General features: G+C 43.2%; 1 protein-coding gene across 1 annotated transcript in view; it reads right to left on the reverse strand.

The window, feature by feature from the left end:
* Positions 1–1,280: 1,280 nt before the first annotated feature.
* The window catches only part of PRSS56 (serine protease 56), a 32,330-nt gene continuing 6,470 nt past the window's right edge, over positions 1,281–27,140 (reverse strand). The window contains exons 3-17 of the mRNA XM_069973577.1: positions 25,386–25,586; positions 22,851–22,904; positions 18,365–18,554; positions 17,389–17,497; positions 16,619–16,778; positions 15,656–15,798; positions 15,407–15,566; positions 13,027–13,215; positions 9,878–10,039; positions 8,449–8,548; positions 7,702–7,873; positions 5,959–6,076; positions 5,319–5,396; positions 3,345–3,451; positions 1,281–1,660 (exon numbers count right to left, since the gene is read on the reverse strand). Coding sequence (XP_069829678.1) covers positions 1,487–1,660; positions 3,345–3,451; positions 5,319–5,396; positions 5,959–6,076; positions 7,702–7,873; positions 8,449–8,548; positions 9,878–10,039; positions 13,027–13,215; positions 15,407–15,566; positions 15,656–15,798; positions 16,619–16,778; positions 17,389–17,497; positions 18,365–18,554; positions 22,851–22,904; positions 25,386–25,586 — 2,117 coding nt within the window. The 3' untranslated portion in view covers positions 1,281–1,486. The remainder of the gene's footprint in view (positions 1,661–3,344; positions 3,452–5,318; positions 5,397–5,958; positions 6,077–7,701; positions 7,874–8,448; positions 8,549–9,877; positions 10,040–13,026; positions 13,216–15,406; positions 15,567–15,655; positions 15,799–16,618; positions 16,779–17,388; positions 17,498–18,364; positions 18,555–22,850; positions 22,905–25,385; positions 25,587–27,140) is intronic.

Raw genomic sequence — 27,140 nt, forward strand, 5'->3', positions numbered from 1 at the left:
GACGTTTATAGCTCATTGCCTAGGGTTACGACCCGCAGATGGGAATCAAGAACTAATGTGAGAGGATCAGGAGTGAGAGAGCACATGAACGGAAAAGTGGTTTATTCTCTCCAGTCTGACACAGTGCTCTCTGCTGCCACCTCTGTCCATGTCAGGAACTGTCCAGAGCAGCAGCAAATCCCCATAGAAAACCTCTCCTGCTCTCCAGACTAGAAAGAATAAACCACTTCCTGCAGGACATACAGCAGCTAATAAGTACTGGAAGATTTGAGTTTTTTTTTTATAGAAGTAAATTAAAAAATCTCTGCTACTTTTTGATACCAGTTGATTCTAAAGAAAAAAATATTTGGTGAACAACCCCTGCAATAAAAATTTTCTGAATGTAAGGACACAACTTTCTCATCAATTGTCTGGCATCCCCACAGATGTGACCATGTTGTGCCATGTGCCTCCCATGTATAATGTATTCAAGGATTCTTTTAAAAGATTTATTTAATTTAATTTAGGTTCAACAGAGTGAAAACAAAAAAAACAACTATAAAATAAAAAACAATAAAATAAAAACTGACATCTGCAACATATTGTGCTGCCACGATAACGCGCCCCGAGCTAGGAGGCCGCGTCATTATGGATTGTTTAGTAAAGCACCTTGTGGGACACTTACAATTGAGTCTGAAACATGTGATTTTTCTACAGAGTATTTGTGTTTTTTACCCAGCTGAATTGGACTAATTTAACAAACTTTTTAATAAATTTGTGAAAAGAATATTCATTGAATATTCACAAAAAATTTAGCAAATTCCCCTGGTACTGACCACACGTAGGCGTTCACCTCTTTGAGCGACTTTTTAAAAAGTCCAAATGATAAATTGAGCGCAAACCCAGGATAATGTGAATTTTTGGGCGAATACTCAAAACAGGCAGATTGAAAAAAAAGTTGAATCCAAAAAATATTCACCAGTCAAATACTGGTTCATAAATAGAACTTAGACCAAAAATGGGTGAAATCTACTTATGTACCTAAAAATAGTCGAAAAAGCCCTTGATAAAATTTCCCCCCTTGTTTTCAGAACTTGTGCAAACAATTGGTGGTAGGTGCTATAGTGTAAATGGCGGCCAAGGAGCGTCCTGTTTACAGTTCACAATCAGCACAATTGCAGTGTTAAGTGATCAAAAAACAAACAAACAGAAAAAACAAACAGTAAAAAACTGAAGCGATGAAAAAAAACAAATCGATCCTGTTGGTGTCTTTCAGATGTCATAGCTGTGAAACCTGATAACGTTGGTCGAACTTTAGAAATCCCCAACTTCTTAAGTGCAAATTCCAAAAATCCTTAGGATCCTTGATGCGTGGGAGAGTTTAGCGAAGGACTATGGCAGAAGACTCAAGTCTTCCCTTTAAGTTCCTTTTTTTTTGTAGCTGCCGCGCCTTTATGGGTCACGGCGATCTCTTCCATTTTCATCCGTTTATGATGTTGTCGGCATCTTAAGTTTTTAGTCTGTCCAATGAAAGTGCGATGAGTCCGGGCATACTACGATACAGGGAGCTGCTGTCCAGACCTACCAGACTGATAAATGATGAAGACTTGCCGGCCACACACACTCGGACACGAGCTCTGTACAGACCTTTTCCATTTTTCGAGCCCAGGTCCACCAGGATCTGTAAGAGAAGAGACATTACTTATGGATCTCTAGTAAACACGAAATGCATCTTCATCTAAAACATCTCAGAAAAACAAGTAAGCAAAGCGGTGATATGGGGCATAGGCAATCAATGGAAAGTACTCACCTACTGACCTACTAATCACAGTTCATCAGCAACTTGACCTCAGAATAACCCTCCCAGCATTACAAAGAAGCTACAATGTTGCAGATACAGCCAGTCAGGGACTTGTTTACTGTCTCAGAAGGGAGGGGGGAGGAGGGGGAGACAGAGAGAAAGGTTCACATACAGATTTTTGTGTCTTCAGCAGAAGTATTGAAGGAATTCTTATTCTCCCCATGGGCAGCAACATATGAAAAATTATAAAACACACAAAAACACAGAAAAATGCAACAGCTCACCGCAACAGCAAGATACAGACCCACCATAGACATGAAAATAATTAAAAGCAGCCCCCCCAACTGCCCAAAAAATTCCCACAAAAATACTGAGTCTCTTGGTTACTATTTGCAAACAGCGTAAACTGCCTCACCACGATAAGGTGGACTCATATCGAGGCAGACCCTACACTGTATGTACACTATGGCCTCTCCATGGCGTATTATACGCCTATGCTCTGGGCATGCAAGATCCGTCTAATACCTGCAAAAATAATTGCATCACCTGGGTGAGACAGGTGGAGTGCACGACCAAATAGAGGCAGCCACTCCCCCAACTGGAAAACAGAAAAAAAAGGGAAAAAATTGGTCAGCTCTCCTAGAACACTGTTCACACTAGGCAGGAGCACGTTGCCATGGCTGAAATAGCAAACACACAAAAACACAGAAAAATGCAACAGCTCACCGCAACAGCAAGATACAGACCTGTCTGTATCTTGCTGTTGCGGTGAGCTGTTGCATTTTTCTGTGTTTTTGTGTGTTTGCTATTTCAGCCATGGCAACGTGCTCCTGCCTAGTGTGAACAGTGTTCTAGGAGAGCTGACCAATTTTTTCCCTATGAAAAATTATGTTTGAGTGGAATACACCTGGGGGCTATGTTCACACTACGTACATGTCCGGCCGCATATTTTTTACGGCGCCACGTACGATCCTGGCGAAAGTTCGTACGTAGTGTGAACTGTGCAGCCGTACATCGCATATACTTTCCATTGTACGCAAACTACGTAAATCTCCGACCGCTTATTCACGGAACGTGCTACGTCCGGAGACTTACGTAGTGTGAACATAGCCTCTGGGTGCGTTCACACGTACAGGATCTGCGATTCAAAGCAAATCTGCAGCTTCAAATCTGCGCCATAATGCAGATCTGCTGCAGATCCTGTATGTGTGAACGCACCCTTAATGTTGCACATTATTTATTCAGAATACGGCTGTATTTTATACCTGTATATTTCTGTTTTATACTTCTTTCTTTATATCTGCACTCAGCAGCCAAAGTCTGAAGTACAGATCCCACCTCCATGTGAATAAATGGCGACGTGTGAGCTAGGATCTACCTGTTTGTACCTTTTGTTTTCCGTGTCGTCTTGTAATGATAACCATTATATGACCAGTGCAGCAGACATGGCTCCTGTCCGCTTACAGCCGCATATTACTAGATGTCTACGTCAGCAGCTATCACTTTGGGGAATGGCGACCCTGGCAGCTGGTTTGGTTGTTTTATGTTTAACTACAGTTCTCACCTCCTGAAACTTCATGGACAGGTCTCTCTCGGGAATCTGGAGGATCCATTTGTACTTCTCTTTAATGGACTGAACTTCATTAATGGCTTCAGACAAATGGTGACAGCCTGTGCACAGGACACAATTTAGGATCAAGTTAAGAGAGCAAATGCTAGCCGCCCCCCTGTCCTGTGCTCGGAGCTACAACTAAAAATAGTCCCGTCATGTACAGTAATTCCCAACAACTCACATTCACAACTGGCCAATCCCTCCTTCGGGGCTCAGTTAGGCTGGGTTCACACTGCGCTTTTGCAATCCGTTTCTTTCATCCGTTTTATGCAAATATACGGACACATTTGTGTGCATCCATTTTTCCATTGACTTCCATTATAAAAAAAAAAGATTAAATTGCAGCTGTTGTTAAAGCACATACAAAAACGTTTTTTGATCCTTTTTTTTATATACAAAAATGTTTTTGTCTCTTTTTTATATACAAAAGTGTTTTTGATTTTTTTTTATATACAAAAGTGTTTTTTTATCCTTTTTTTTACATACAAACATGTTTTTGATTTTTTATATACAAAAATGTTTTTTGATCTTCTTTTATACTAAAAGTCAATGGAAAATGGATCAAAACGAATTCATCCATTTTTTTTCCATAAAACGGATAAAAAAAATAGATTGCAATAACGCAGTGTGAACCCAGCCTTAGTGACTGTGGAGCAGATACAACTGTGTAGTAGGACACTATCCCTTTTACCATTACCTACTGTAGTTTGGAAACCATTATTGTGAACTATTTCATGAGTGTCCCAAAAATTCTGCTTCCTCTTCAATGTTGTTTTTTAATCTGTGCCAGTTCCTGCTGCTAAAGTGTTTTCGGATGATGAAACCTACTTTTAACAGTCAATGCTATCCTTCTCTACTTTGGCCCACTTTCTGTCTCGTGAACAGTCTTCATGTTCACTCTAGCTGGGATTTCAGCCAACACTATTTTCCTCCCACTATACCTTCTTGACTATAATCCGTTTTTGAAACAGATGAAAAAAACATAGTGTGAACCCAATCCTGACAGGGCACAGCATAAAATTTTTATATATATATATATATATATATATATATATATATATATATATATATACTGTATATAGATATATAAATATACGTCGAAATTTTATATATATATATAACTGAGGAGGACAGTAAATGTGAATCTGTTTATGGCTATGCTCCCACAATGTTTTTTCTTGTCTGTTTATAATTTTTTAAAATGACATCAGTAGTCCTTAATTTGGCTGCTTGGCCGTCGGTCAGTGCAGTGACGGCTGTTGGTCTATTATTCTAGGTCAGGTGGATTGACCGCCCTTCGTCATAAATTGAAAAGTCAGTTGAATTTAATAGTAAAAACGGTGAAAGAACGTTTGCAAAAGACGTCCAAAAATAGTTGTCATGATCATTATTCTGACGTCCGCACAGACAATGTGCGTTATTTTATAGACAATGTGCATTGGACGTTCGTCATTCCATTGACTTTAGTGCAATTGATTAGGTCAATAACGGATGTTTCTATTAGTGATGAGCGAATAGTGAGATATTTGAATATTCGATATTCGTACGAATATCCCGCGAATATTTGAATATTCGATCGAATATTCGATCCCATTAAAGTCTATGGGAACAAGTATACGATTAGTGAAAAACATATATTTGACCAATTGGAGGATGAAACCGGAAGCTGGGGGATTTGAATGCTTATCGAATATTTATCGAATATTCGCGGGATATTCGTCCGAACATCGAATATTCGAATATCTCACTGTTCGATCGAATATCTATTCGATCGAACAGTATTCACTCATCACTAGTTTCTATAAAAACAAAAACCTAACGCCGTTTCCCTTTTTTGTGAACATAGCCTATCTCTGCATGGTTAAAACCAATCACTGTAGTGCGTCTATTAAATAAGAGAAGACATAGCAGTTTTCTGTACAATACCTTGGACCTTTTCTATGGTGTTCCCGGTGACGCTTGTGACGTCTCTCTTCTGTGGTTGAGAATGAACAGGTCGGATTTCTGTTGAATGGACATATGTTCACAGGTCTTACTAAAGCGATGGCATCATATCACTAACAGGAGACTGTGCTATCATTGTACCTTCATTTAGTGAAGATAACTGGAGCACCAGGGGCATAACTAGGATTCAAGGGGCCCCGTAGCAGAAAACAGTGTTGGCTCCATGAATCCTAGTGACTTGGGGGTATTGTATGGGAGATACAAACTGCCCCCCCCCCCTCCCAGGCTACCCTCATGGCACAGCAAACACTCCAGCGCTTTCCCGGATGGCGCTCACAGACCATCCCCTCCTCCCCAGGACAGAGCTAAGAGTGGCTCAGGTCACTCAGGATGCTCTGAACGCTGTCCCAGGGGGGAGGGGTGGTTTGGGGGTGCCGTCTGGGAGGGGACTAGGGTGATTGCCGCACCATAAGGGCCGCTCTGAGCGCTGTATCATTGAGGCAGGCCATGCTCTGCCAAGAGGGCCCTGTCACACGGGCCCCAAAGCAGTTGCTTGGTATGCCTCCATGGTAGCTACGCCACTGTGTAGTGTGAATATGGCACAGTGATGCCTAGCTCATACCTCCTTCTAGAAGTAAAGGGTCATCTGTCAGGATTCCGATACTTCTGAGCTGTGACTTTAGGTTGTGGAGGACCTGTCGTCCTTTTTCTTTGAGTTCTACCACTGCATCATCATTCTTCTAGAATGTCAAGGAAGCATCAGTGTAGATTAGACTTTATGTGCGATTATATTATGAAGGCCTAGCATTGCTCAGTGATTTGTGCCCGGCGTTGTACACCAGGGAGAAATAAAATGTTTCAAAGTGCTGAGGAGAACTGTACATTTAACAAGACGAGCTCTGACCCAACGATTAACTCCTGAGGCCGTTACTCATGGTCAGGATCAGCGACGGAGCTGTCTCCATACATTAATGAGATGTCCACATTGTCCCCTATGTGCCACCAGTGATCAATGGCCGGATGGATCTGCTCCATGTGCTGCCGGATAGGCTTTGTTTTACCAAGTTACACGAACAGACTAGAGAGAGTTAGGGTCCTATTAGACAAAGCGATTTTAACGATAAACAATTGCAAACCAGATCGTTTATCGCTAACCTGAAACCGTTCACCATATTACACAGAACGATAGTCGGTAGGTATGATTGTTACTACCATCGTTTACTCCATCTGATCCCAGGAACTATGTGGAATTACACTGAACGATTAGTGAACGAATATGGAATTACAGCGAATGATTAACAATGATTGTGGTGTCAGCCCCAAACCAATGGTGAACAATTTCTCGCTGGTCGTTTGATCGCTGCCTGTCCCTGCAGCCCTCACCCTAAACTGTTATACATCAGTTCTCCATGCTCCCGGTCTTCTCCTGCCCTCTGCTTGCTTCCCAGTGCCGCAGCTTCAGCTTCAGAGCGGTCTTGGAGCTGACAGGCCGCTCAGCCAATCACTGGTTGGGACCGCCCCGATGCCGGGAGTGAAAGCAGAGGACAGGAGAAGAGAGGTAATGTATAACAGTTTATTCAATCGTTACCCATCAGCCATGCATCGCTGTTACACGTAGCTATTACACATAGCGGCTGATGATTTTGGTGTCAAACCTAAAGACACGATTGGCTGATGATCATTGTCATCGGCTGATCGTTGTCTTTAATACACAGAGTGTATAAGATAATTACTCCATGTAATAGGGCCCTAAGGGAGGCCGTGCTAGAGCCCCTATTACACCGGGTGACGAGAGGGAGCAAGCGAGCGAATAAGAGTCAAGCGGGCACCGGGGAGCTTCCCGAGTGATCGCTGGATCGTCCGGGCAGCCCATAGAAAATAACGGTGGTCTGCTGCCACCACTCCTGTTACACAGTGTGACGGCCGCAGATCGCTGCTATACTGTATTTTTCAACATGTTGAAAGACAGCGATCAGCCGATATCGTGCATTGTCTTCTATTACACAAAACGATTATTGGCTGTAACGGTCGGTATCTGCCAAATACGGACGATAATCGCTTCTTGTAATAGGGCCTTAAGCTATAACAGCAGCCTCCTCCCATCCGCTCCGTCCTGCTTTCACTGATTGACACATAGGGCTCTATGCTGGAAGTGGAGGGGTGGGAGGGTGTGGGAATGCTGCTGTGGCTCTATACCTCCTCCCTTGCTGTTCACCTGTGGAGCTGAAAGGTTCCCTTTAAATTAATACAAAACATTAAATATGTTTTATAATATTCAAAACAGATTTACCTTAAGTATTTGTTTATAGTAAATGTCTGATGGATAAAAAGTTCCAGCTATTATTACAGACTAATATTATGGTACCTCCAGGAATAGCTGCTCTTCCACTGCCAGGCTTTCTTCTTCGGCTTGTCTTCCATCCAGCACATTTGTAGAGTCTGGATCGGTGACCATATGATAAAGATGTGAAGTCCAATCATCTACTCTGGGCTCCAGGTCTGGAAACAGCGATTCAAAAGACGTGTTTTGCAATTCTCTAGGAAAGAGATATATAATGTTAGTACATTAAATGAACCTCCATGGTTTGTGTCTATGCATCTATCAAGAAGAATGGAGTAAAAAGGTGTACAAATACAGACGAAAATACTGCCGCAAGATGTAGTGCTGTCACCTGCCGCCAGATGTAGAGCTCCACACAGTCTGCCGTTATTCCGTCGCATGCCACCATACAATACGATGTCCCTGCTATGCTGTACGTATGTGCTGTAGTGAGTTCCGATTGCCCACTGTCCCTGCTGTGCTGTACGAGTGTGGTGTGAGCTCCCCCTGGTGGTCGGAAGCCACCATACAGTAAGCTCTGTCCCTGTTGTACTGTAGGAGTCTGCTGTAGTGAGCTCCCCTAGTGGCCAGAAGCCGGCATACCATACGCTCTATGCCTGCTGTGCATGTGAATTGAATTCTTCTTCATGGCAAAATAAGACATCCCCTGAAAATTAGACCTAGGGCATTTTTAGGAGCAAAAATTAATATAACACACTGTTGTATATTCGAGGAAACACAGGTAATTTCAATTAACTTTTTGTGTCACCAAGCGGAGCTTGTTCAGATTACCTGTCAATATAATTTCCAGATTTTGTGTCTGTTCTATTCGTTTCATCTGAGATTATTTCCTCGTGTTCTTTGTCCATTACATCTGTTAATGGATTCTGTTCTTTAAAAAAAAAAAAAAATAATAATAATAGGAGAGACAATTAAAGGGCCAGTCACTAAAGGGCCAGTAAGTCACTAAAGGGCCAGAATTTTTTTATATATTGCTGCCCTTATCTAGAACGTAATAAAGAGCCTATTCTTACCAAACACTCCCCATCCTGTGGCGTTTTTAGGCCCCCCACCCCAAAAGATCCCAACACCACTTCTGAGAGGGACTCGTCTGGGCAGTGATCGCCCGCTCAGCCAATCACTGGCAGCAGTACTATCCCGCTTGTCAGTGATCAGCTGAGTGCGCTCTACCAAGACAAGTCCGTCTCAGAAGTGGTGGTGGAAGTATTCAGTGAGAGGGGACCCGAAGACACCGCTGTTAGGTAAGAATCAGATTTTCTATTATGTTCTATATAACGGAAGCAATATATTTTTTACATGAACAGACCGGCGCCGGAGCAGGGATGCCGGTGGTGTGGTCCTTTTTTTTTGAACGGCCACCCGGTTCTCAGCATGGTGCCTGTCTATTCCTGAGCACCGGCCCAGCATGAAGCACTGGGGGTGGGCCCACTGGCCCCAAGTGGGACGAAACCCCCTCCCCTCTGTGACGCAGCTCCATTAGAATCAATGGAAGGCATCACAGAGGGGAGATTGCCAAGGACCAAACCACCACCATCCCTGAGCCATTCTGTTCATGGAGGAAACTTAAAGTGAAAAACTTAAAGTAAAAAAATCACTTAGTGATCGTTAACGAGCGGTCGTTGGAGCGAGTTTATGAACGATAATCGTTCCGTGGAATAGGGCCTTTAAGCTACAACCGAGGGATCAGGAAGCGAGCAGAGGGCAGGAGAAGATCGGGAGCGTAGAGAGGTGATGTATAACAGTTTATTCAACCGTTAGTCGCCAGCCGCCAGCACTATTACATGTAGGTATTACACGTAGAAATGAGATGTCGGCGGACGATGATTTTAGGTCCGGATCTAAAGACATAATCAGCTGATGATCGTTGTCTCTATTACAACGAGCGATAATCGGTGATAGGGCCCTAAGACTGAACACTTCACCGAGTCTGCAATGTCTGAGCTTGTATTTCCGTATCTGTATTAGGCCCATAACACCCCAGACCCAGTGCACGTCCATTAAAGTGATCGATAGAGTTTTAAGGTTGAGTCCTATAGAATTATGGGGCGGAATGGAGGGGTTATGGGTGACGCAGCTATAATGCACATTACTGAAATAGCAAATCGCCAATAAATGATTCGGAAGGCACGCCATCAATATCTGCATTGTTATCTACAACCACTAGATAATATTTTAAGAGGTCGTCAGCCAAGTAAAATACCTGTAAGAGCTCTCCGGCTTCTGGGGGGGAATATATCACTGTACATATCCTCCATGAACTGTGGGATAGTTTGAGTAAAGAAGGATATATCCATGTTGTTCCGCAAGAACTCCTCTGCTCTGCGCAGCAAATTTAAGAGGATCTGGAGATAGGAGCGAAGCTCTGCAATAATTCCAAATAATAATTCCACTTTTCATAGGATCCAATATCAAACAAAGAGCCGACACATTTACACACCTCTCACATTTCTCCCGTACTAACTCACTCCATGATGGGTTTTATTTCAGCCCAGGGAATCTGTCAACTCCAACAGCTGTCCTTAGTAGGAACTCAGCCATTTTTTTATACGGCCTTGAAATGAATATTTATAGCCTATATTAGCACTATATTTTCACTTGGTAACTGGGCTATCTTAAATTATTCACCATGGCTGCTATTCTGCCGCGGAGTAACTCTGCTGAGTACAGGATCTTACATGCATATATTACAGGTGGAAATGTTCAATGGAGAAACAATTAACCTCCAGCAATAATATAGGCCAAACCCGTCAGAAGGAAGGCAGTGCCGTATCCCATAGGACCCAGGCAAATATTTCTGCAATACTTGCTTGTGCGCTATGTATCTAACCTATTAGCCTGCCTTGTCACAGGACATTTGTGTTGGATATAATGAATTTGTTATTTCCAGTTAATAGTTTGATCTTAGTTTTTCTCCTGGGTCCAATAGCAAATGTGTTTTCCTTAAAACTACAATTATTCCATAATGTCCCTTACCCAGCGGAGACAGGTTTGTATATCTTTAGACTATAATAATAATGTATACATGACTGGGTAGACAGCTAGAAGAGAGCAAATATTGGGAGAGGTTTTCAAAGTGTCATGTTCATTAAAATCAGCAGTATATGTGAAATAAAGCAAGTTTGCAATTTACTAAAAAAAAAAATGTATGTATCATGCTATAAAACAAAGCTATACTTACCAGAAACCCAGGTCCAGTCTCCCGAAGGCAGCTTTTTTAAAAGCTATACTAAGCAATTTAAATTCTTTTTTTTTGTTATCATGCTGTAAAACAAAGACTGAACAAAGCTGTCCAGTCTCCTGAATTCTGCTATATAACAGCTATACTTAACGTATCCAGGTCCAGTCTCCTGAAGGCAGCTATATAACAGCTATACTTACTTTATCCAGCTCCAGTCTCCTGAAGTCAGCTATATAACAGCTATACTTACTGTATCCAGGTCCTGTCTCCTGAAGGCAGCTATATAACAGCTATACTTACTTTATCCAGCTCCAGTCTCCTGAAGTCAGCTATATAACAGCTATACTTACTGTATCCAGGTCCTGTCTCCTGAAGGCAGCTATATAACAGCTATACTTACTGTATCCAGGTCCAGTCTCCTGAAGGCAACTATATAACAGCTATACTTACTGTATCCAGGTCCAGTCTCCTGAAGGCTGCTATATATCAGCTATACTTACTTGTATCCAGGTCCAGTTTCCTGAAGGCAGCTATATAACAGCTATACTTACTGTATCCACGTCCAGTCTCCTGAAGGCTGCTATATAACATCTATACTTACTGTATCCAGGTACAGTCTCCTGAAGGCAGCTGTATAACAGCTATACTTACTGTATCCAGGTCCAGTCTCCGGAAGGCAGCTATATAACGGCTATACTTACTTGTATCCAGGTCCAGTCTCCTGAAGGCTGCTATATAACAGCTATACTTACTGTATCCAGGTCCAGTCTCCTGAAGGCTGCTATACATCAGCTATACTTACTGTATCCAGGTCCAGTCTCCTGAAGGCTGCTATATAACAGCTATACTTACTGTATCCAGGTCCAGTCTCCTGAAGGCAGCTATATAACAGCTATACTTACTGTATCCAGGTCCAGTCTCCTGAAGGCTGCTATATATCAGCTATACTTACTTGTATCCAGGTCCAGTCTCCTGAAGGCTGCTATACAACAGCTATACTTACTGTATCCAGGTCCAGTCTCCTGAAGGCAGCTATACTTACTGTATCCAGGTCCAGTCTCCTGAAGGCTGCTATACAACAGCTATACTTACTGTATCCAGGCCTAGTCTCCTAAAGCTTTTTAGTCTTGTGCTGTTTGAAAAAAAAGACTAAACACATGAAGTCCATGTCATCTGTGCTCACAGAGACGGCAGCTATGTGATTGATGGATGCCTTGAGCTGTGACTCTCTGTACTGGCCGTGACTTCATGTGTTTAGTCTCTTTTTTTAACCAGTGACCAAAATGCTTCAAGAAACTGGACCTGGATACAGTAAGTATAGCTGTTATATAGCTGCCTTCAGTAGACTGGACCTGGATACAGTAAGTATAGCGGTTATATAGCAGCCTTCAGGAGACTGGACCTGGATACAGTAAGTATAGTTGTTATATAGCTGCCTTCAGTAGACTGGACGTGGATACAGTAAGTATAGCGGTTATATAGCAGCCTTCAGGAGACTGGACCTGGATACAGTAAGTATAGCTGTTATATAGCAGCCTTCAGTAGACTAGACCTGGATACAGTAATATAGCTGTTATATAGCAGCCTTCAGAAGAGTGGACCTGGATACAGTAAGTATAGATGTTATATAGCTGCCTTCAGTAGACTGGACCTGGATACAGTAAGTATAGCTGTAATATAGCTGCCTTCAGTAGACTGGACCTGGATACAGTAAGTATAGATGTTAAATTTCCTTATCTCTGGAGGATCTACATCCAGCACATCTATGTTGCTCCGACTACTTCAACTCTTGGGCCTTCCCTTCTCTAAGGATGTGGTGTATTCTCTCCAGTCTGACACAGTGCTCTCTGCTGCCACCTCTGTCCATGTCAGGAACTGTCCAGAGCAGCAGCAAATCCCCATAGAAAACCTCTCCTGCTCTGGACAGTTCCTGACATGGACAGAAGTGGCAGCAGAGAGCACTGTGTCAGACCGGAAAGAACACACCACTTCCTGCAGGACATACAGCAGCTGTAACTACTGAAAGGCTTGGGATTTTTAAAAAGAAGTGAATTACAAATCAGTATAACTTTCTGACACCACTTAATTCAAAAATAATTATTTGTTTGCGGAGTACTCCCTTAACAGCTCTATATAAAAGATATCTGGATCCAGTTTGCATATGAACTCACCACATCTTCTCTGCTTTTGCTTGCACTTCTCCTCTGCTAAGCGTGTACAGGCCGCTGGGCTGAGGGGGGCAGGACAGGAAAGTTTGTAGAAGGAACACAGGGGGCTTAATTCTAACTTTGGGTTATTTTGCTGAGTATCTGTTATTGCTCCCAGCTCAAAGCATGAAGGTTCTCGACTTGGAGTGGATTCTGCAAAATAAAAAAGATTTGTAAATAAGTCACCATTTGCCTAGTTTTCTGCTGTTATGTTTGTTTAAGTTTGTAAAGGAGGAGAAATCCAGTGAGCATTTTTATTAAAGTATTGTATTGCTCCCTAAAACTTATACAAATCCCCAATATACACTTATTACGGGAAATGCTTATAAAGGGCTTTTTTCCCTGCACTTACTACTGCATCAAGGCTTCACTTCCTGGATAACATGGTGATGTCACTTCCTGGATAACATGGTGATGTCACTTCCTGGATAACATGGTGATGTCACTTCCTGGATAGCATGGTGATGTCACTTCCTGGATAACATGATGTCACTTCCTGGATAACATGGTGATGTCACTTCCTGGATAACATGGTGATGTCACTTCCTGGATAACATGGTGATGTCACGACCCGACTCCTAGAGCTGTGCGGCTGTGGCTGCTGGAGAGGATGATGGCAGAGGGATGCTCAGTGTTCCTCCAGTGCCCTGTGTCCCTCAGTGTCCCCCTGCTACCATCCTCTCCAGCAGCCACAGCCCACACAGCTCTAGGAGTTGGGTCGTGACATTACCATGTCATCCAGGAAGTGACATCACCATGTTATCCAGGAAGTGACATCATCATGTTATCCAGGCAGTGACATCACCATGTTATCCAGGAAGTGACATCACCATGTTATCCAGGAAGTGACATCACCATGTTATCCAGGCAGTGACATCACCATGTTATCCAGGAAGTGACATCACCATGTTATCCAGGAAGTGAAGCCTCAATGCAGAAGTAAGTGCAGGGGAAAAGCACTTTATAATCATTTCCCGTAATAAGTGTATATTGGTAATTTGTATAACTTTTGGGGGCAATGCAATACTTTACTAAAAAATGTTGACAGAGTTCTCCTTTAAGTCCTTGCATTCTGAATCCCCGTAGGTCTTTGCAAGTTGTGGCTTCTGCTCTTTGATCTCTAAACAATAACTGCAACTAACTACTGTTATATTCAGGGACAGGTTTAATAGGGAACTATCATCAGGTTAGATTTGTCTAACCTTCTGATTGTTCTCCTTTAAGGGGGGGGTGGCAAACTGAACACCTCTTCAGGCCCCCAATTTCCAATGAGCTGTAGGGATGGCAACATTAGAAGTGACATGAGGATGGGGCAGAAAAACATTTCACTCCACTGTATTTTCCAGTAGTCATTTAAAAAATCAGGATTTGTTGGTCACCTTGGACACACAAAGGTATAAGTGCATGGATCAAGGTGGTGAGGTTGAAGTTTTCTTTAGTCATCAGACATGCCAAAAGTTACTGATCACAGCAGGCCTTACTGCTGAGACCCACTGCGATCCCAAGGAGAGAGTGCGGCAGTGCATGTCTCTCCCTGACTATACATCAAATCCAACTCTTTTGCTTCACTATAGTCAATAAAGGGATAGCGTAGGATCTTGGGCCAGCCAGGAAGTGGAGCACACTGTCGTGCTCTCTCCTTGGCTGTTCTTCAGAATGAAGTGAGACTTGGCAGTGAAATCAGCTGCAATCAGTAACTTTGACATATCTGATATCTTATCAAAAGTTATTTCAAATGACAGTAACACATTAATCTCACCATTTTGGTCAATGTATCTATATCCATCAGCATTCACGTCACGGTAACCCATGAATCTTGATTTCTCTATTACCTGTTACTGATCTAGATAGTGGATCGTGCAGAGATGGATCTGAGACTAAAGCTTTGTACTATAAATAAATAATGTGATCATTAGCATTATTAGAGGGGCTGTCCAGCGAAAAAAAAAATAGTTTTCAAATCAACTGATGTCATAAAGTTATATGTATGCTGTATGTCCTGCAGGAAGTGGTGTATTCTTTCCAGTCTGACACAGTGCTCTCTGCTGCCACCTCTGTCCATGTCAGGAACTGTCCAGAGCAGCAGCAAATCCCCATAGAAAATCTCTCTTGCTCTAGACAGTTCCTGACTTGGACAGAGGTGGCAGCAGAGAGCACTGTGTCAGACTGGAGAGAATACACCACTTCCTGCAGGACATGCAGCAGCTGATAAGTACTGGAAGACTGGAGATTTTTAACTTGCAAATCTATATAACTTTCTGGCACTAGTTGTTTTGAAAAAAAAAATTACCACTTAAACTTGAATTATTTGAGCAGAAGCTTTCCAGTATTCTGATATAATTACTTTTCATCTGGTTGCTAATCCAGTCAATGAAGGCCGTTACTCTGGTGTAGACACCCGGCTTTTCTCTTTCTCCACAGCCATCACCCCATGAGGTAATGCCATATATAACGTATTGTTTAGTGGAAGGGTCCTGGCAGGTCAGCGGTCCACCGGAGTCTCCCTACAAGTAGACATAGATACTTTTATTATAACATTATATTTTATTTATACATTGTAAATCTATAGTACATGTATGTATCCTACAGTTACCTGGCAGGAGTCTATGCCCCCAGTCAGATAGCCAGCACAGAACATGGTGTTGGTCAACATGTCCTTCCCCAAGACACTCCTACATGACTCTTGACTCAAAACCGGCACACGAGCTTCCATTACAACATCCGACAGAGGGCCATCTTTTCCAGAATTTAATGAAAAGGAGAGTAAACGTTGTCATATAATATTAGATATAATATGAATATACGTTATACGATATAATACGAATATATGCGTTACCGAGAAAGAAACTACACAAACTAGACTAAAGACAAGAGCAACAAAGCTTAGAGGGCATATGGTCCATGTTTAAAGAGTATCTGTCATTTAGATGTCACTTTTTAGAAATCAATAATTATCAATAGTACAAGCGATTTTAAGAAACTCTGTAATAGGTTTTTTTTTTAAAAAAAACTAAAGAGTTTCCTTCTGTCCTCAAAAATCTGTTTTCCTACCCCCCCCCCCCCCCCTCACTTCAGGAGAAGCAGGATTTCTGTGTCCATTATGCTCTGTGGAGAGGGGACAAGGGGGATGAGTGAGCATGGAGAGGAGAAAAGGCAGCCCTGCACAGCACGTCATCCTGCAATCTTCTCTCACCAAGCTACCAGAATAGTACTGCCTTTTTTGTCCTGTGAAAATGGGGACTTACACATGGCAGCTTTAAAGGGGTACCCCGGCGCCTTCCGGAAGGGGGGTCGGGGTGGGAAAGGCGGGAACGGGGCCAGACAGCTTATTAACACACATTACAAAGTTGTATAACTTTGTAATGAAGCAGAAAAAGAAAATCACCGCACTACCCCTTTAACAGTACTAGTTCGAAAATTTGCATTACTCCCTCAGGCTGTATTCCCACAATGCATAAGCAACAGCCGTTGCAGTAATGCATAAGCAACGGCCATTGTTGCATTGATTTCAAAGCAACAATTTTTTTATGAGAAGAAGATACATGATTAGACTAACCTTCATACAGGGAGCCCCAGCCGGCAATGTAGCAGTTTGTTCCAGGAGCCGGGTCCGCAGGTACAGCAGGGAGACATACGGGAGATGCTCTCGGAGAGGCTACTACTGCAGATGTCAGTTCCACCAGTGCAAGGTCATTATTAAATGTTTTCTGATTAAACTGTACAGGAAATAGAAGAATAAGATCAGAACTATCCACCATTAAGGGTGAAGTCCGGGCTCAGACTTATTTTTAAAAAGAGCCATGGAGGAGGTAGCTAAACATAACACCGTCCACCTACCTCCCCGGCTCCAGAGATGAGGTCCGCTGTCCCCCGCTCTGGTTCATGGTCCCTCGGCTGCTTCCTGGTCTGAGTGGAGAACCGGGTTATGACGTATCAGGCTCGCTCAGCCAGTCAGCGGCCGAGGCGGGACTGTGCCATGTCACGACCAGAGTCCCCGCTAAGACCAGGAAGCAGCCGGGGGACCGTGGACCCCATTTCTGGAGCCGGGAAGGTAAGTGCATGTTGTTATGTTTAGCGACCTCCTCCATGGCTCTTTTGTAAAAAAAAAAGTCCAAGCCCAGACTTCTCCTTTAACAATTAAAGTGTAACTACCATTTAAAAAAAAAAAAACTTCTGAAATGTCAGAAATGTATATCGGTCAGGGTACGACTGCCTAGCACCCCGCCTATAACTAGAAGGAAAGGGCTGCCGCATGCTCTGCCCTTTCATCTCTGCTGTAAAGCTGCATATCTCCCTTTTATCACACATCTTTGACACTTCCGATACCTTTGGATGGGTTATAATTCTATTCACTTGATAGACTTTTTTTTCATTTTCTTCTTTGTTCAGGTTGTATTGCCCAGTCACAACCGTCCAATGCAACTCATTAACATTTCTGCAAAAAAAAAAATAATAATAATATAATAATAAAACAAAAGTAGTACATAGCTAATATAATGCACTTTTAGTTCCCAGGTCCACATACAGTATGACTCTTAGGCTATGTTACCGCAATGTAAAGAAAAGGGCAAATAACGGGCATTATTAATCATTATGATCATTACAGGAAATCTGTCACTAGGATTATTCTGCATTAAATGAGGGCAGCATAAACTAGTGACAGAAATGCTGTAAAGATCGGTGTATTACTTACATCATTCTGTTTAGCCGTTCTCCTAATGTGCAGGAGAATAGGATTCTTGCCGCACCCCTCCCTCCGCCCTCCAGCTGCTGATTGACAGGTGACTGCCTATATAGATTATGTATAGATAACTGCCAATCAGCAGCTGGTGGGTGGAGTTTTCTTCTTCTCATGAATATCCAGGACTACTGAGCTCATGCACATAATGGAGAGGTCTGGATCAGCTGCACAGAACAGTGTAAGTGATACATCATTCTGTTCAGCTTCTCTGCCACTATTTTATAGTACCCTGAGATAGGACGGCACAAACCTACTGACAAAGTCTCTTTAATAACGGTCGTTGTGTTGCAGCAACGGCCATTATTTGCCCTTATTTTTACATTGTGGGCCTTATACTTGCATGGGTTGGCCAGATAGATACTAATTTGTCTCACTAAGCTGATATGGTAAATAAAAAAAGTTTTATTTTTCAATATATATTTTATTTAAAAAATTCAGTACAGTACACACATTTTTATGTATTATAATTATATTATTATAAGTTATAATCTCCAGATATTATAATCTTACAGAATCAAAAAATGCAGCTAATGACAATGCAAAAGAAAATGAGTCTCATACCCATTAAAGCAATGTGCAGCAGTGAGAACCCACACGTCTCCCAGCAGGACTCCCCCACACATGAGCTCTCCATTCAGGCGGATATTAACCAGCCATGGCCAAGATCCAGGTGAGGTGACGCTTCCTCCAACTATGCGACCTTTAGGGTCAGTGTTGTTGCTGGCGGATGGGATGGATTGTCCACAAGTTACTGATAAAGGAGTAAAAACAGTTATACTGGTGTACAAGTGCACCAATATAATGATAAATACAAATATAAAGATAGAAAAGCCTTATGTCATCATTGTAGTATTCTTTTAACCCCTTAAAGACCGGGCTAATTTTCGTTTTTGCGTTTTAATTTTTCCCTCCTTGTGTATATAAGGGCATAGCAGTTGCATTTTTACACCTACAGACCCACTTGAACCCCTATTTTTGCGTCACTAATTGTACTTTGCAATGACAGGCTGAATTTTCGCATAAAATATGCTGCGAAACCAGAAAAAAAATATATGCGCGGTGAAATTGAAGAAAAAAACAAAAAAAAATTTCTTTGGGGGGGGGGCTTCGTTTTTACGCCGTGTGTCCTATGGAAAAACTGACATGTTATATATGTTCCTCAATGCAGTACGATTAAAACGATATGTAACATGTATAACTTTTATAATAATTGATGGCTCGTAAAAAATAAAAACTTTTACAGAAGATAAATGTTCCTTAAAATCGCTCTATTCCCAATTAGCGCTTTTATCCTTTGGTCTATGGGGCTGTGTGAGGTGTCATTTTTTGCGCCATGATCTATACTTTCTTTTGGTACCTTGATCTTGATCACTTGATCGCTTTTTAATAAAATTTTCTGGATTTCATGCAACCAAAAATGCGCAATTTTGCACCTTGGAATCGTTTTGCTCTTACGCCATTTACATTTACCGTGAGGGATCATGAATTAAATAAATTTATATTTCGGGCGATTACGCATGCGGCGATACCAAACGTTTGTTTATTTATTTATTTATTTTTATTTATAAAATAGTAAAAGGGGGGTGATTTAGACTTTTATTAGGGGAAGGGGTTATTTATTAATAAAAACACTTAATTCTTTTTTTACATACAGTAATTAGAAGCCCTCAGGGGGACCCCTATATACACAGCACTGATCCCCCTGGGGGACTCCTATATACACAGCACTGATCCCCCTGGGGGGCTCCTATATACACAGCACTGATCCCCCTGGGGGACTCCTATATACACAGCACTGATCCCCCTGGGGGGCTCCTATATACACAGCACTGATCCCCCTGGGGGACTCCTATATACACACAGCACTGATCCCCCTGGGGGACTCCTATATACACAGCACTGATCCCCCTGGGGGACTCCTATATACACAGCACTGATCCCCCTGGGGGACTCCTATATACACAGCACTGATCCCCATGGGGGACGTCTATATACACAGCATTGATCCCCCTTGGGGACTTCTATATACACAGCACTGATCCCCCTGGGGGACTTCTATATATACAGCACTGATCCCCCTGGGGGACTTCTATATACACAGCACTGATCCCCCCTGGGGGACTTATATATACACAGCACTGATCCCCCTGGGGGACGTCTATATACACAGCACTGATCCCCCTTGGGGACTTCTATATACACAGCACTGATCCCCCTGGGGGACGTCTATATACACAGCACTGATCCCCCTGGGGTACTTCTATATATACAGCATTGATCCCCCTGGGGGACTTCTATATACACAGCACTGATCTCCCTGGGGACTCCTATATACACAGCACTGATCCCCCTGGGGGACTTTTATATACACAGCACTGATCTCCCATTGAGATCAATGCGGTCTATATAATAGAGCAATAATCCTCAGATCGGTGCTCTATTATAATTGTCTGCTGCAGACCATCTGAATGGATTGACGAGCCGGGAACAGCGTCATTCCGACGCTGAGCCCCGGACGGCTCATTAGAACGGATCTCCCCTCCGCGATCGCATCTCCCCTACTAGACACCAGGGACAGGAGGCACAGATACTATACAAATGCAGCTGTCAGCTTTGACAGCTGCATTTGAATAGTTAATTAGCCGGCCGCGGCGGCTAATACCCGCGGTCCCTGGCTGCACATAGCATCCGGGGACCGCAAGCGGCAGAGAGGGCTCACGCCGGGAGCCCTCTCTGATCCACCTTAACGGCCGCATGACATCATGCGTCGTTAATTGGTTAAATCAACTGGTGCCAGAAAGTGCCAGAGATTTGTAATTTACCTCTATGAAAAAATTTTCAGTCTTCCAATACCTTTCATCTGCTATATGTCCTGCAGGAAGTGATGTATTCTCTCCAGTCTTACACAGTGCTCTCTGTTGCCACCTCTGTTTATGTCAGGAACTGTCCAGAGCAGCAGCAAATCCCCATAGAAAACCTCTCCTGCTCTGGACAGTTCCTGATATGGACAGAGGTGGCAGCAGAGAGCACTGTGTCAGACTGGACAGAATACACCACTTCCGGTAGGACAAACAGCAGCTGAAAGGTACTGGAAGACTGGAGATTTTTTTTTAATAGAGGTAAATTACAAATCTCTAGTTGATTTGAAAGAATTGGGGTTTTTACATGAACTACCCCTTTAATTTTATGGCCGTATTGTGCCTCTCATTGCAATTCTCATGCATTTTGAAACACTTATATGCCACAAATGCATGAGAAGACATGAAAAAAACTTTTTTTTGTATTATGTCTAAAATAAGTATTAATAACCTTTAGGCTATGTTCTCACATTGCTGAATATAACATTCATCATTTGTTCTTAAATGATGGCCGTCCAATAAGAGCAGGAGCAAATCCTCATAGAAAACCTCTCCTGCTTTCCAGACTGAAAAAAATACACCACTTCCTGCAGGACATACAGCAGCTGGTAAGTATTGGAAGATTTGAGATTTTTTTTAAAGAAGTAAATTACAAATCTTTGACACTTTCTGGGACCAGTTGATTTGAAAAGAAACATTGGTGAACAATCCCTTTAAATGGTTATTCCTGCCAAAATTTACTGTCTGTGCAGCTCTCCCAGTGACCTAACTTCAAACAGGGACATGTCAAAACTTTTTACCAGCTGCCAAACACGGGGAGCGATCTGATTTGGCCTGAGGAATAAACTGTTAAGGCCCTTTTACACTAAACGATTATCGGGCGCATTTGGCTGATATGGGCCGTTACGGCCGATAATCGTCTGGTGTAATAGAAGGAAACTATCAGCCGACATCATTCATGTTGAAAGACAAACGACCATGATAGCAACGACCTGCTGCCGACACCCTGTGGAATAGGAGCAGCAGCAGCAGACCGCCGCTATCTTCTATGGGCTGCCCAGGCGGCCCATAGAAGCCCCCTGCACCTCTCCGCAGCCCTCCACAGACCAACCCCCCCCCTCAGCTCCCCGCGCTTCCCCGCGCTCCCCCCCGCAACTCTCTGCAGCCCTGCAATGACCAACCCCCCCCTCAGCTCCCCGCGCTTCCCCGCCCCCCCCTCCCCCGAACGTCTCCGCAGCCCTCCCACTTCGGCTCTCACCCGTGTAACAGTGTCGGCAGCAAGCAGGTAACGGGGAGCGAACTAGCTTGTTTGCAATTAGGGCATTACTTATGGGAATCCCCCCCTTCCCCCCATGACAACTTTCAACACAAAATGTGAATAATGAATATTTAAGGGAGAAGTCCGGTGTCAGATATTTTTTTTTCAAAAGAGCAGGTGGATGAACATAATAACATGCACCTACCTCCAGCACCGGGGTCTGCTGTCCTCCGCTCCGGTTCCCAGTCCTCCGGCCGCTTCCTGGTCTGAGCGGGGACCTGTAGCGGGTCTTACCTTGGCTGCTGACTGGCTGAGCGGGGACCTGTAGCGGGTCTTACCTTGGCTGCTGACTGGCTGAGCGGGGACCTGTAGCGGGTCTTACCTTGGCTGCTGACTGGCTGAGCGGGGTCCTGTAGCGGGTCTTTCCTTGGCTGCTGACTGGCTGAGCGGGGACCTGTAGCGGGTCTTACCTTGGCTGCTGACTGACTGAGCAGGGACCGGTAGCGGGTCTTACCTTGGCTGCTGACTGGCCGAGCGGGGACCTGTAGCGGGCCTTACCTTGGCTGCTGACTGGCTGAGCGGGGACCTGTAGCGGGTCTTACCTTGGCTGCTGATTGGCTGAGCGGGGACCTGTAGTGGGTCTTACCTTGGCTGCTGACTGGCTGAGCGGGGACCTGTAGCGGGTCTTACCTTGGCTGCTGACTGGCTGAGCGGGGCTGACACATCATGATCCGGGGCCCCGCTCACACAGGAAGCAGCCGGAGGACTTGAAACCATAGCGGACCACAGCGGATCCCTAAGCTGGAGCCAGAGAGGTAAGTGCATGTTGTTATGTTCAGCCACCTCCTCCCAGACTCTTTTTAAAAAAAATATCTGACCCCAGACTTCTCCTTCAATTATTATTGCATGATAAAACTGTCAGTACACTTACACGGACTTCCCCAGTCAGGCGATGTGTTCAGATAATCCAAGTCACTTTCTAATTCTGCAAAAAAAAACCCCATAGATGTTAAAGGGAATGTGTCAGGTCGGTCCCAGGTCCAGAGCTGCAGACACAGGCAGACAGGTGAGAGGTGAGATAGTATAAATGATGCCGCTATCTTTGCTGATGGACATTTGCAGAGTCATAAAATATATTGTTTTAATAAAAAAATGCAATATGGTACACACATTTGTATCTATTATAATCCAGATATTATAATCTTTTGCGATTTCGTTTTTGCCTTCTCAGGTTTAAAAGCGCTCGCATTCTTTCACCAATTGTAACCAACTGTACTTTCCAATGGCAGACTTAGTTTTTCCATAAAATATGCAGCAAAACCAAAAAAAAAAATCATTTGCATGGTAAAATTTAAAATAAAAAGCAATTTGTTTTCATTTCAGGGGGTTTCATGTTTACACCACTTGCCCTAAGGTTAAACTAACATGTTATCTATGTTCTTCAAGTCAGTACGATTACAACAATATGTAACTTGTGTAACTTTTATCTTATATGACGGCTTTTAAAAAATTTAAACCTTTTAAAAAAAACTAAATGTGTTTAAAATCTCTCCATTCCCATCCTTATGCACTTTTATCCTCTGGTCTATGGGGCTGTGTGAGGTGTCATTTTTCCGGCCATGATCTGTACTTTCTATTGGCACCTCATACGGCCGATCCGGGGCTCCTAACAGTCTCACCGGACCAAGAAGCAAACTACTAACTGCACTAGAACAGCGCCGAGGATGAAGGTAAGAGACATACTATAAGAGACATACTATAAGATACACGCTATAAGAGACACACTATAAGAGACACACTATAAGAGACACGCTATAAGAGACACGCTATAAGAGACATACTATAAGAGACATCCTATAAGAGACATACTATAAGAGACATCCTATAAGAGACACACTATAAGAGACACGCTATAAGAGACACGCTATAAGAGACATACTATAAGAGACATCCTATAAGAGACATACTATAAGAGACATCCTATAAGAGACACAATATAAGAGACACGCTATAAGAGACACGCTATAAGAGACACACTATAAGAGACATACTATAAGAGACACACTATAAGAGACATACTATAAGATACACGCTATAAGAGACACACTATAAGAGACACACTATAAGAGACACGCTATAAGAGACACGCTATAAGAGACACGCTATAAGAGACACGCTATAAGAGACATACTATAAGAGACACACTATAAGAGACACACTATAAGAGACATCCTATAAGAGACATCCTATAAGAGACATACTATAAGAGACATCCTATAAGAGACACGCTATAAGAGACACAATATAAGAGACACGCTATAAGAGACACGCTATAAGAGACACACTATAAGAGACATACTATAAGAGACACACTATAAGAGACACACTATAAGAGACACACTATAAGAGACACGCTGTAAGAGACACACTATAAGAGACAGCTATAAGAGACATGCTATAGGAGACGCGCTATAAGAGACACACTATAAGAGACACACTATAAGAGACATACTATAAGAGACATACTATAAGAGACACACTATAAGAGACACACTATAAGAGACACGCTATAAGAGACACACTATAAGAGACACGCTGTAAGAGACACACTATAAGAGACATACTATAAGAGACATGCTATAAGAGACACACTATAAGAGACACACTATAAGAGACACACTATAAGAGACACACTATAAGAGACACACTATAAGAGACGTACTATAAGAGACGTACTATAAGAGACACACTATAAGAGACACACTGTAAGAGACATACTGTAAGAGACATACTATAAGAGACATACTATAAGAGACATGCTATAAGAGACACACTATAAGAGACACAATATAAGAGACACGCTATAAAAGACACACTATAAGAGACACGCTATAAGAGACACGCTATAAGAGACACACTATAAGAGACACGCTATAAGAGACACACTATAAGAGACACACTATAAGAGACACACTATAAGAGACATCCTATAAGAGACACACTATAAGAGACATCCTATAGGAGACATACCTTCCTCCTCGGCGTCTCCTGTGCAATAGGGACATATCAGCAGGTTAGATTCCTCTCACCTGTTGATAGTTTCCCTTTGAAGTCTCAGAAACAGATGTATAATATTGCACTCCTAGAAACCTATAGTACTATGCTGTACCTCTGTGTTCCTCTAATTTCACACAGTGCCAAAAAACATGTAGTGCACTTAATCATACACTGTATTATAGAGGTATTCTCCAATAAATAATTGCTTTACAGCACTTTACAGCAGGGCACAGAGGAGAGTAGGGACTCACTAAGCTAAATGCACTAGAATTCTGCTTGACTGGTTCATAGTTTGTGTCCAGTCTTGCAGCTCAGCTCCATTTCTGCAATACCAGATACAGCCTGTGGGTAAGAGTGGCGATGTTTGCACTACACAAATGTGCTATATGGTAACCTGGTACTGCCTTACTGCACTCCTGCAGCTTGAGATGACATTGTCCGCTCATGATCTTAATGCAACTTTCTGATGTACGATTCACTTCTGTGCACGATTGTTGGTAAAAGCCGCAGACTCCGCTCAGGGCCCAGCTTCTTTCCACAGGATCGCTCTCCTTCTCTGCTGTCAGGATAGCCTCACACGTCGGCTCGGATTCTGTATTTGCCTCTTTCTCTGAAACACAATGAAAAAGGAAGGCCAGATTGATATTATGGATATGATGACAGTTGACTGTAAAAATCTGCCAAACATTTTAGGCTCTTTGCTTCACCCATTACAACTCCTTATCTCTATACAAAGTATTGTGTCTGTATTGGTCCACATGGTAACAGTGCCCTCGTGTAGTAGTTAAAGAGGATGTACCACCAGGTACATCCTCTTTAATCTGAACTGACGGATGGAACATCGCCGTCACGGGGAAGCTGGTTTTTTGGACCGCGGCCCGGTTCCCCTGCACGGCGCCGTTCTATGCACCCGAACCGGCCGGTGCTCATGCACTGGAGGTTGGCTGGCCCGCCTACTGGGAGGGAATTAGAATGAATGGAGCCGCGTCATAGAGGGGAGGGAATTCCCTCCCACTGGGGGCAGCTCGGGCGGCCTCCAGTGCTTGAGCACCGGCTGGTTCTGGTGCATAGAACGGCACCGTGCACGGGAACCGGGCCGCAGTCCGAAAAATGGACCGCGGCACTGGCTTCCCTGTGACGGCGCCGTTCGATTTGTGGGCTCAGATTAAAGAGGATGTACCTGGAGGCCAAACATGGGCTCTCAAATAACACTTAGGCCCTCTGTATGCCATTACACACTAGAAAGGCCCCCATCTATGCCCTCATATAGAAAAGCGCCTCTGTGCCTCCCTATAGTAATTAGGCCCCTCCACACCCCCATATAGTAGTTAGGCTCCTCTGTCTCCATATCGTAGACACAGGGGCCCCTGTTGCTTTCAAAAAGTAATTCAGACCCTCTGTGCCCCAACTAGTAGTTAGGCCCTTCTGTCTCTATATAATAGTTGTGTCCCTCTTTGCCGCCATATAGTAGTTATCCTTCCCTGTGCACCCACATAGTTGTTAGGCCTCTCTTTGCAGGTACCCATCCAAGTAGCTACTAGCTACCCCTTCCTTTTAGAAAGTCTCCCAGGTAGGTAGGCATCCCCTTCACCATCAGAATGGCGGTAATTGTGCATCATGGCAAGTGATACCTCTTGATACTTTTAGCCCAATCAGTCACGGACAATCCCTTTAAATTTCACAGAAGAAGAATTTGTCCTGAAGCGATGGACACACGAGTGCACAACTTGCTACAACTTAATTTATATTTGGAATCTATAATCCCCATTAAAGAGCTTATTTATTAGTGTTCCGTAAGGCGGTAAAAAGGATTTATTTTGTTATTAATAACACGGACGCCATCTATTATATAGACTTGTCAAGGTGACCATCTGTGCAAACAACTCACCAGCCCTCAATTAATTTCTGCAAGGCAGAATGCAGATGAGACGGTGGAGACGACGGAGCAGGAGGAATGGGTGGATAGACGTACGAGGACGCAACGACTTGTAACTAAAATATTAATAACAAGACGCAGCTGAGATCAGTCACATACGTCCGGAGATCCACATCCACAGATTAGCGCCCTGCTCAGTGATTAATCTATAACACTTTGCCCCTTCAATAGACTAGAAAATTGTAGATCCGACTCACAGGGTCCACACAAACTTGTCTAGCATATGAA

Source organism: Dendropsophus ebraccatus, chromosome 6 (assembly GCF_027789765.1).
Source record: "Dendropsophus ebraccatus isolate aDenEbr1 chromosome 6, aDenEbr1.pat, whole genome shotgun sequence".
Lineage (NCBI taxonomy): Eukaryota > Metazoa > Chordata > Amphibia > Anura > Hylidae > Dendropsophus > Dendropsophus ebraccatus.